Genomic DNA, 11543 nt, shown 5'->3' on the forward strand with positions numbered 1-11543 from the left:
ACTATTTTTTTGGCAAATATATATTATATTTTTATAATTTAAATATATTAATAATAATGTTTTTGTTTATTTACTATTATTATTTTAATTTCTAGGTTATAACTATTTAAACCTATTTTCCCCATGGCGATTATTACTAACTAAATTATTAATTATTATACACATGTATATTATTATGAAAATTATTGAATTTATAACAAATAGAACATAACTTTTTTTTTCTATAATGCCATATTTAGTAGTGCAGTTACTTGTTTATTATATATAGGTATTTACACATGCTTATATTAAATTTTTTTCAAAAAAAAAAAAGAAAAAACGAAAAAAAGGTCTTTTATTAATATTTGTTAATAAGCAACCAATATATTTTTATTTTTTTAAAAAGTATTAGGGTATTATAATTTTTTAATATTTTTTACTTTTTTTAACTTTTTTTTCAACTATAACTTATATTTCAAATCGAAGAATTTTATGTTAATTTTGTAACTGTTGTATATAGATCATAGAACCGTTTTTTTTTATATTGAATAGCGTATATAATTGTTTTCTATATATAATATATCTATTTATCATTTGTTATTTTATTTTTATTGATAAATTAAATATTATATTTATGATTTTGATAAAATTATATTTATTATTTTAGTTTTGTTTTGTTTTATTTTGTTGATGTTTTTATTACACAATTTAGTTGTCAATTATTTGTATGTTTTTTTATCCAATTAAATATTTGTTTTATTTGCCAATTTAGGTGTTTTACATTTTTCTTTCATCAAATTGTATATATAAATACATTAAATTAAAATTAGCATAGTTTTTATTTTTTGGAAAATTTGCATTATTCCTAAGATTATCTTTTAAGAATAATTTTTTCTAATTAAAATATATAGTAAAAATATAAACTATTGAACATAATATTGTTTTTGTATAATTAGAGAAATTTATCTTTTGCGTGTGCATAAACCTGTATAGATATTTATATAGGTAAGCAAAAAAATATATTTACATATCCATTTTTTTACTTGTTAAATTGGCGCAGTTTATCAAATATACATAATCTCAAAATTATTTTTTATAGACATCAATTTATTCGGAGTCCAATACAATATATATATAGATTATATTCAGTAAAAATTAAAATCTCTGAAAAAACAATAGCCTGGTAATTTTTTGATAGCATGCCATATTCATATTGGCTTAAATATATGTGGTGTGTTAATTCATCTATCATAAGACGAAAAATATTATATCCATATATGCAAAATAATTAAAAAAATTAATACTATTTAGTTTTTTAAACAACCAAATCAACTAAAAGAGTCTACTCAGTAAACTAATTAAGTGGATAGTTAATCCAAAACATACTAAACAGAAATTTCACATTTTTGTACAATTAATTAAAAAAATATGGATATCGATAAAACTATGAAAAGACATTCAGGTAAAAAATACAAGTTTTCAAAGAATGATTTAACACTTGAAAAACCAATTTTAAAAGAATTAACAACCAAAGATTCTTGTAGTGATGATGAAGAAATAGAATTTGAAGGATGGGTCGAATTCATTACAAAGGATGATAAATGCACAGATGAAAATGATGACTATGAAAAAGAACCTAAAATTACTCAAGAAAAAAGAAATAGTAATATAAAATCACGAAGAGATTCCAATAAAAATAATTCTTCCATGAATGATCAATATCCTAGATACTCATATACGTCACCAAGCTATTTTTATGAACAACCACAAAATATCATACCATTATGCAATCAGACAAATTATACTAACGAAAATAAAATTGTTTATCCAATGTATTTGAGTAACACACAAGAATATCCAAAGGGTGGCATGAATGTTATAAAGCCTAATTATATAGATCCACCTTCTCCTATAGTTTTAAAAAATACACAAGTTCTTCCACAATTATATATAAGACAGCCACCTACAGTTATAGTAACAAATGAATCCAGACCACCATTAGTTATTAACCCACCCCCTGCTAATGTCATATTAAAAAATAAAGCTCCACAACCTATATATGTAAATAGCACTAGACCAAACATAATAATAAAAAACGACCCACCATCGACTCAGAACCCAATAAATATGGATACAACCCCTATTCAATTAGATGCAATGCCTGATAATCGTGAAAATGCAATTAATAGTTCTATAAAATATCCATCCATAGCTAATATTCAAACAGATGTAAATATTCTACCAAATTCGATTCCAACAAATGTTTTACACCTCGAAAATAATACTAATGGTTATATGGCTCCACAAAATATTCCAAACATTTATATGCTCAACAACAATAGTGCCAAACCACAAGTTTTGTATCAAAATGGATTACCCGTATCTACAGTTAATGCAATTAATCCGGATTCCCCTATTAACAATGTAATATACGAAAAAGGAATATTCGATTTTAAAAATACTGTATTTAATCCTGTTGGGCTAGCTAATTCTGCTACGATTCAACCTAACTATTCTCAACTTCTTCCTCAAGTGTTCCAAACTTCTACTCAATTTCCACAACCCATTCCTCAATATTGTCAAGCTTCTCCTCAAATCTCTCAACCCACTCTACAATATTACCAAGTTGCATCTCAAACTTCTCAACCCATTCTACAATCTTGCCAAGCTACACCCCAATTTTCTCAACCTGTTCTACAATCTTACCAAAATATTCCCCAAATTTCTTCCCCCCTTCTGCAACCTTGCCAAAATAACAACTTATTAAATCAAGTAACGATTCCAAATTCTTTATTGCAGGTCGTTCCAAATCAGCAAGTTCACCAATCGATACCTCAAGGAGTCCAATCTTTCCCTCAATCAGGAGTAGTACACAATGTTTCACAACCACATGGGTTAGTTCAGCCTCAACAATACTCAGTACCACAAGCAATGCAATATGCCAACCCAAATTATCAAATGCATAATAGTGTAAATTTACAGCCAATTGGTTATGAAAAAGAAATACAACAGTACAATTATTTAAATACATCTCCTCAGGTAATTAATCAAAATTATATGCCTTCATATACTGATATGGGATTACAAATGAGAAATAGCGTTATACCTAGAAATGGATCAATAGTACCAAACAATATAGTGCAATCAGAGGCTCATATGGGAAAATATGGTAGTCATCCAATGAATAGAAATAGTGCAAACATTCCTGTAATGCAAAATTCATATAACTCATTAGAAAATGTAGCTACATGTGGAGCCATAGGTTGTGGTACAAAACAAAAAACATCTCCCGTGACCCCTTTAAGAAGAAGAAGTACATACATAAATTTAAAACAAAATTTTGTTCGTCCTCCCTCCAAAAGTGTTCAAATAGTTTCTCAGCCCGCAATCAATAGGAACTCAAGAGTCTATAGCACTTATCGATGAAAGAATATTAAATTTGCATGATTATCGGTTTATTGTGTGTATATTTTTTTTGTGTCATCATGATTTTCATTGTTTTCGTTTTGTTTTTTTTTTAATTTTTCGAATTGACTAATTCTATTGTGTTTTTTTTTGTTTTTATTTGTTTTTGTTGCATAGCACCACAAAAAGTGCTATAACGTTAAATCTTAATACATTTTCTTGCAATATGCATTATGAATAATATTTTGGGGAAATGGTGGAAATATATCCATAAATGGACATATAAATTTATTTTGGGTTTGACGTGTAAAATTTGAGTTATGAATAATTTACGATTTAAGCTCTTATGTTAATAATCATATATATATTTTTTGAATATAATGATATATATTATTCAAAACATGTACGGGCGTTGTTATACCAAGAAATTCGCACAATTACCTCAAAAATATATTATAATAAGCATAAGATAATTTATAGTTATAAATGTTATTCAAAAAAAATATATTGTTTTGTAGTATCCAAAAAAATATTAAAAAAGTTCTCTAAATCAATATTGACATTATACAATGGAATACAGTGCCATAATGCATTTAGTAAAAGTTGTATATAAAAACATTAATTATAAATTATTTTCTAATTTTATATTAAAACTAATACTCATTTATGAGAATTATATATATATATATATATTTACACATTATAAGCTTCAATTGGCTATATATATTTTTATAGTACTATACATTAATTGAAAAATAAATATATGAATTTTAACTATAATATATGGTTATAAAAAATTCAATACTCGGGGTATTAAATTTTTGAAAACTAAAAAAACAATATATGCATATTTAAAAATATATGCAATAAATATACAAAGAATAAATGTTTTAAGATTTTCTCATTAAAACGCTACGGATCAAAGCAAATGTGAATAAAATGCTTCCTAAGCAACAGACATGAAAAAGCTCGTGAAATCCAAAAATGCCTAAAAAGAATTAAAAAAAAATATAAATGTGGACATATAAATGGGTCTATATTCTATTGGGGTCTAGTAAAACACATTAATAATGTGAATATCATTTGAAATAAATGAAAATATAAATGTATTGCTTCGCATAAATACAAATCAAAGTAAATAATGAGGAAATAAGACATACCAGAAATAATATTTGGTTTCTTTAAAGAATATACAATTGCACCTAAAACGTATAAAGTACCAATCATAACTAAAAATACCAATTCTTTGGCGTATAATAAAATTAAATAATCCTTGAAAAAAAATGTATGTAAAAATCCCGCTATTACATATGTGAATGCTCTTTTAGCTCTATTCCCAGTTGAAAAGTAACTACAGCAAATACATAAAATTCCTAAAAGTGAGCTTAATGAATGCATAATTATATAATATAGTAATTTTATATTATTTAATAATAATGCTGCTACTGGAAATCCTGAACCACTAATCATTAAAAATATTCCAATGTGATCCAATTTCTCAACTAAGAAATAATAGTTAGGGGTCCATTCAAAATTGTGAAGCAAAAAAGAAGCAAACGAATTAAAAAAAATACATATTAATGATATAGACGTGGCTAGTTTTGTTGAATATGTTTTTGATATATACAACATGTAAAATATCCAAATAGGTGAAAGTAATAATATCATTAAATGTATTTTTCCTCTCAATAGGGTTGTTTCATGTCTTTCCAAATACTTAATTAACATAGATTTGCTTATTTTCTTTTCACAATATAATTCGACAATTTTTTTATCATTTGGTAATAAATTTGGGTCCTTTATCATTTTACTGATTTTCTCTTCAATATCCAAATGACTATTGTCATTACCACTAAGCATATTTATGGTCCAATAATTTTTAATATAGTTAATAAAGCCTTCATAATATCCTATCATTTTTTGTTTCTTCTTGTATATAATCAATTATGATATTATTTGACAAGTTAATTACTTTTCAGTTTTTACGTGATAATTATGACTATTTTGATGCTATTGCTATTAATTGAAATATTTAATACGTTATACTATTTTTATATTTTATTTTTTTTTTTTCTACTTTATTTTAATAATATTATTTATGAATTTATATTTTCATTTATAAAAATTCATATACGTTTTTTAATTATCTTTATGATTTGTTAAAAATGTAAAATTTATTTATAATGACATATATTATATATTACTAAAATGCAATGCACATAAATATTATAGTAAACGTTATTTTTTATTTTAATCAAAGCATGAGGTTTGATATTTTTAAATTTATAGATACATACATTATTAAATCCGAATATTAATAAAAATTAATAAGTATTTTTTCTTTATATTTTTTTTTTCTATATATCCGGCATTATTTGCCAATATGACATTATATAATAGAAATACATATTTATAGAAATTAGCTTAAAATGAATTATATATTTTTTTCTACAAATAATTGATAAGCCATTATTTTGTGGAGTGCATATGGGGATTTAAGGAAATTATTATTCATAAACTTATAAATCATGAATTCAATTTATTTATAAAAAAATTTAAGAAGGTATATATTTATAATGAGAATAACATAGGAAATTACAAAAATTTTTAAGAAGTTATTCGATATATGTGATATTGATAAAGGTAAATTAATAGGTAAATAGGTTATAATGCAAATACTTTGCTGGGTTATATATTCAACATATTACTGATTATGTATATGTAATTATTGTAAAAATGATAGGCCTTTATCCCACATAACTATATTCATTTGTCTAGTTTTTCCGATTTAGCATGTATTAATACAATTATTATTTATTTGTAAATCAAATTACATAAATAAAGAATATGAAAACAAATATTATTTATGTTGTCATATCATTACTATTATTTTAATTTTTATTTTTTTACATTGCGCTGTTACCGTTTAACAATATATTTTATTATTTGGAAAGGGGAATACCATAAGGGTCAATATATGAATGGTGAATAAATATATTCCCTTAGTTAAGAACAAACAAAATCTACTGATATGCATATTTTGTACTACTACACGCATATCATAATAAATTATTGGATACTAAAACAAGTATATAGTAGCTTTTATTTGCTCTACATATTTTTATTTTTTTTATTATTATATAATTTCCAACTTAGTATTTATAATAAAACAATAAAAAATGGCTTTAAAGTATTATATATGTTTTTTTTTGTGTGTAATAATATATTGTACTTAAAAAATTTATTTTGAATGAATTTTACATAATATATTCACGTAATTTCTCCATTACATATAAAATAAAAATATGGTTACTTTTTTCTTTAATTTATTTGTCATACTACTATATTATATATGTTCCTAAAATATATTTTTCTAATACGAATTAATATTCCATATTAAAAGTAAACAAGTAATTGCATAAAAACAATTAAAAATATATACAATGTGCAGTATTATATAATTTTAGCATACTATGTGCATATTATAATACGAATTTGAATAAATGAAAAAAATTTTATACTATCACTTCAAGTTAAAAAAATTAAAAGTTACCTACTAACAAAAAAATAGGGCTTATTTTTTTAAGCTTAAAACGATTATTTTGGTTTATTATTTTATTTTATCATATTTTCTTCATATATTTATTTATACCTATTTTTTATATTTATATATTTTTGCTTTTATTTATAACTTGTTTTTTTTAGCAAGATTTTTGTGGATAAAATACAGGCTTCCATTTTTTTTCAGGAAGTTTATATACAAAAAATAAAAAGTGTTTGCATACTTATTATATATTTTATATATAATAGAAAATATTAGTTTATACTATTTTTATTTAAAAAAATATTTTTATCACTATAAAGTCCAATGAAATAGTTGCCATAAAGAAGATACTCCATACAGCGCAGCACGCGCATATTTATCTTCTTTATATATAGCATTTAATTGAAGAGCTATATTTGTATATACCACAAAGAAAATTCCAAAGCTCCCTTTTTCGTGGAGTTAACATTTAAGATGCATGTCTGTAATATATTTACTTATATTTGTTTCTTTTTTTTTATGAACTTTTCCCCGTTTTTTGTGAATTATGTATGCATACTAAAAGAATAAAAAACGAAGGCCAATTAAGTTTTTTTTATTACATCTAACAAGATACATAAATAAAAAATCTTACATACAATATACGTGTATACATATATAATCATATATATAAATACGCTAGGCACATGCATTTTCTTCATCACGAAAACCTTGTGCCTTCTATATCCTCAACGAAAAAATGTCGATAAAACTTCGAGAGCTGATCCGAAATATTCGAAACTGCAAAACTGCAGCTGAGGAACGGTCAGTAGTAGCAAAAGAATGTGCTTTGATAAGAACTGCATTTAAGGAAGAAGATAATATATATAGGCATAGAAATGTAGCAAAGTTACTGTTTATAAATATGCTAGGATACCCTACATATTTTGGGCAAATAGAATGTTTAAAATTAATAGCATCAAATAAATTTTCATTTAAAAGAATTGGGTATCTAGGTTTAACAATATTATTAGATGAAAATACAGATATATTAATGTTAGTGACAAATTCAATAAAAAATGATTTAAGGAGTAGTAATCAATATATTAATGGTTTAGCTTTATGTGCTCTTGGGAATATTGCAAACAGTGAGATGTGCTGTTCACTAAGACAAGAAATATTGGATTTGATGAACATAAATAATCCTTATATAAAAAAAAAAGCAGCTATGTGTGCAATCCGTATATTAAAAAAAACAAATGATATAGAAGATTTATTTATAGATAAAATAAATAATTTATTAGAGGATAGAAATCATAGTGTTATAAGTGCAGGAATAACATTAATGATATCACTGATTGAAAAAAAGCCACATTTTAAAAATGTATTAAAAGTACATACAAATAAAATTGTAAAAATATTAAAAAGTTGTATTGCTTCAGGATACTCACATGGTGCTGAATATGACATATATGGCATTAATGATCCATTTCTTCAAGTTAAAATTCTAAAATTATTAAAATATCTAAACTCAGATGTGAGCACTATTATTAATCAGTCAAGTAAAACATACAATACGGCAAATAGTAATAGTAGTAATATCATAGTAAATAACAACACAAACATATATGATGGTAAGCCCATAAATGAAAGAAATTCAAGTTTTAATGAACCAAATAACAATTTGATACCAGGACAAGAATATATAACAGAAAATTCTAATAGTAATATAGAGGGAAGAGAAAAAGCTTTTGGTGATAAAAATGGTAGTGACAATTTTTATGATATGGAGGAGGTAAATTCTGTATTAGCCCAAGTAGCCACAAATACAGATACCATGAAAAATGTAGGAAATGCTATTCTATATGAATGTGTAAAAACAATTACATATATTTCTACTGATCCTGGTTTATTAGTATTAGCAGTAAATGTCTTAGGTAAATTTTTACAAAACACAGATAATAATATAAGATATGTTGGTTTATGCACATTACAAAAATTATTAAAAAAGGACCCCAAAACTTTACACATATATAGAAATACTATTATAGAATGCTTGAAAGATCCCGATATTAGTATAAGAAAAAAAGCCTTAGATGTAGCATTTGCTCTTATAACTAAAGATTCATTAAAAATTATGATCAAAGAATTATTAAATTATTTATTAATTGCGGATATGGAAATAAAAAGCGATATTGTATCAAATATATGTGTTAGCGTAAATAATTATGCACCTAATATGCAATATCTATTTGATACATATATTAAAATATTTTGTTTAGCTGGTAATTTTATACAAGATCATATAAAAAATGATTTTATATATTACCTATTACAAAATAGTGAATATCATTCTTATGTTATATTTAAAATATTTTTTTCTATTAAAGAAAATTTGGATCAATATGCATTAGTACAAGTCGGAGTTTGGTGCATTGGTGAGTTCGGTGACTTGTTAATAAAAGAAAAACATATCGGACCAGATGAGCAAGTAATAACTGTAGTTCATGAAGATGTATTTGATTTACTTGAAAAAATTGTAAAAACATATGAAGATAATAAAATTAAAGAATTACATAATATTAATATAAAAGATCCAATACACAATATATTATATAATAAAAATAGCGGTAGTAGCCGATCTTTTGGTGTTTTAGGATGTAGTATAAATAATTCGGTTTCATCAAAGATTGATGGTAATAATGCCAATATTTGCTGTAACATAAATGAAAACAATAATAATGATAATAATAATATAATAATGCAATATATATTAATGTGCTTAAATAAGCTTACTATTCGATTCCCTACTCATAAAAATAAAATAGAAAAACTAATAAATAAATATAAACAAAATAAATGTGTTGAAATTCAACAAAGAGCATGTGAATTTTCATCGCTTATGGGTGCAGAATGGGATAATATTCGAGAATCTATATTATTACCTATACCACCATACAATAAAAATGCTAATAGAAAAAAACATAGAAAAGTAGATGATGCCGATGATTCTATTTGCTCAGATGGTGTTGCTCATATGCCTCAATATGGTTCGAATGAAAATAATTATATCGAAGCAAATGATCCACAATCTCAATACCACAACAATGATGCCAATATTGATTTGTTAGACCTTGATGATGTTCTAGGTATAGAAAATGATGCCCCCAATACTACTATAAATACTTCGAGCCCCAAAAATATTAATTTAAATAATACTTCTGATATATTAACAAATAATTCCAACTGGAGCCCAACACTTAATAAAAACAATAGGATTGAATCAGCATCCTATAATAATAAGCATGGATCAATCATAGAAAATGATCCATTAAATCTAAATGATATATCAATAAATTCTACAGCCCCTGTAGATATATCCGATTATAATATTAATAGTGTAAAAGCTGTGAATAAAAAAAATGAAGATATTTTGGTTGACCTTTTCGGAAATATTTCTATAGAGGAACCTAAAACAGATTTGCATAATATTGATATAAGCAAAGAAGGTAATAAACATTACAGATTATGCATCAAACTTTGGTAGTTTTCTTCAATCACCACCGTTAGAAGTTTCATTTTTAGTTTCTATGCTCACAAAAATTTATCCATCTTTATCTCCTACCTATATACATATATAATCAATACTTTTATGTTTTATGGTACAGGCACTAATTCTTTAAACCTCTTATTGGATGAAATTGAGCCTATGGAAAAAAGCGACGTATTCGATGTAAGAAAGATACATATTTTATCATATATTGACCCCAAATGGCTAGATGTGCATATATGCAGAATTCTATCATTATAAAAAAAAGCAATACTACTTGATATAATTTATATTTTATGCATTGTTACATTATTATTTTACATCACATCACTTTCTACTTTTTGCAGCTAAAACTAATTGATACCATCCCCGAAGAAAAAATATGTGAAATAGAACCAATGAAATTATACGACAAAAATGACATTGAAATAAAATTCTTTTTTAAAAAAGAAAGTTTAGATTCAGAAAAAACTATAATCAATGCTACTTATTCGAATAAATCCGATACTCCTATATCCTCCTTTGTTTTTGAAGTAAGAAACTAAATATTCTATATATGGACTTTGATCCTCATTGTAAAACTTTTTTTGACATTTAAAAAAATGCTATTGTATTTTTTGCATTTATTATAGGCTATCGTTCCGAATTATGTGAAGATGGAAATACTTGCAGCTTCATCTAGCGAATTGCTACCCTTTGAGCAAAATAAAATAACACAAGAATTGAAAATTATCAATAATTTATTTAAAAAGAAACCAGTTCTTATGAAAGTCAGATTATCGTATTTAAAAAATAATGAAAAGTTTCAGGATTTTATTAATGTAGGGAATTTTCCAGATGTTTTATAAAAAGAATTAAAACGAATAAATATATTTATTGCTTATAGTGATGAATTTTCTTTTACATTTTTTAAAGACACTAATGTAAATACGTCACGTATATATATCTATATGTGCATGTGTAATGACAATGATAAAGATTTTTTTTTTGTACTTCACCCTTTTTACATTTTTCATGCTTACGTATATAATTCATTGCATGTTCATATATGCATTCATACTATTTTTTTTTTTAAATAGAAATAAT

At 24.4% G+C, this 11543-nt stretch overlaps 3 protein-coding genes across 3 annotated transcripts; 2 read left to right on the forward strand and 1 right to left on the reverse strand.

Annotated features, from left to right (window-relative positions):
* Window positions 1-1407: 1407 nt before the first annotated feature.
* Window positions 1408-3405, forward strand: PVVCY_1302050 (conserved Plasmodium protein, unknown function; the record flags this gene model as incomplete). Its single annotated transcript, XM_008623880.1, has 1 exon — window positions 1408-3405. The coding sequence occupies one exon, from the start codon at window positions 1408-1410 to the stop codon at window positions 3403-3405; it is 1998 nt and encodes a 665-aa protein (XP_008622102.1).
* An 869-nt stretch (window positions 3406-4274) lies between these two features.
* PVVCY_1302060 (hemolysin III, putative) lies at window positions 4275-5301 on the reverse strand (the record flags this gene model as incomplete). The annotated part of the gene is made up of 2 exons (XM_008623881.1): window positions 4275-4372; window positions 4545-5301. 2 exons carry the CDS (start codon window positions 5299-5301, stop codon window positions 4275-4277), a joined length of 855 nt encoding a protein of 284 aa, XP_008622103.1.
* A 2366-nt stretch (window positions 5302-7667) lies between these two features.
* PVVCY_1302070 (AP-1 complex subunit gamma, putative) lies at window positions 7668-11305 on the forward strand (the record flags this gene model as incomplete). The annotated part of the gene is made up of 4 exons (XM_037634733.1): window positions 7668-10416; window positions 10576-10640; window positions 10805-10990; window positions 11090-11305. The coding sequence occupies 4 exons, from the start codon at window positions 7668-7670 to the stop codon at window positions 11303-11305; spliced, it is 3216 nt and encodes a 1071-aa protein (XP_037490788.1).
* Between the last annotated feature and the right edge of the window lie 238 nt (window positions 11306-11543).

Source organism: Plasmodium vinckei (assembly GCF_900681995.1).
Source record: "Plasmodium vinckei vinckei genome assembly, chromosome: PVVCY_13".
Classification (NCBI taxonomy): domain Eukaryota; phylum Apicomplexa; class Aconoidasida; order Haemosporida; family Plasmodiidae; genus Plasmodium; species Plasmodium vinckei.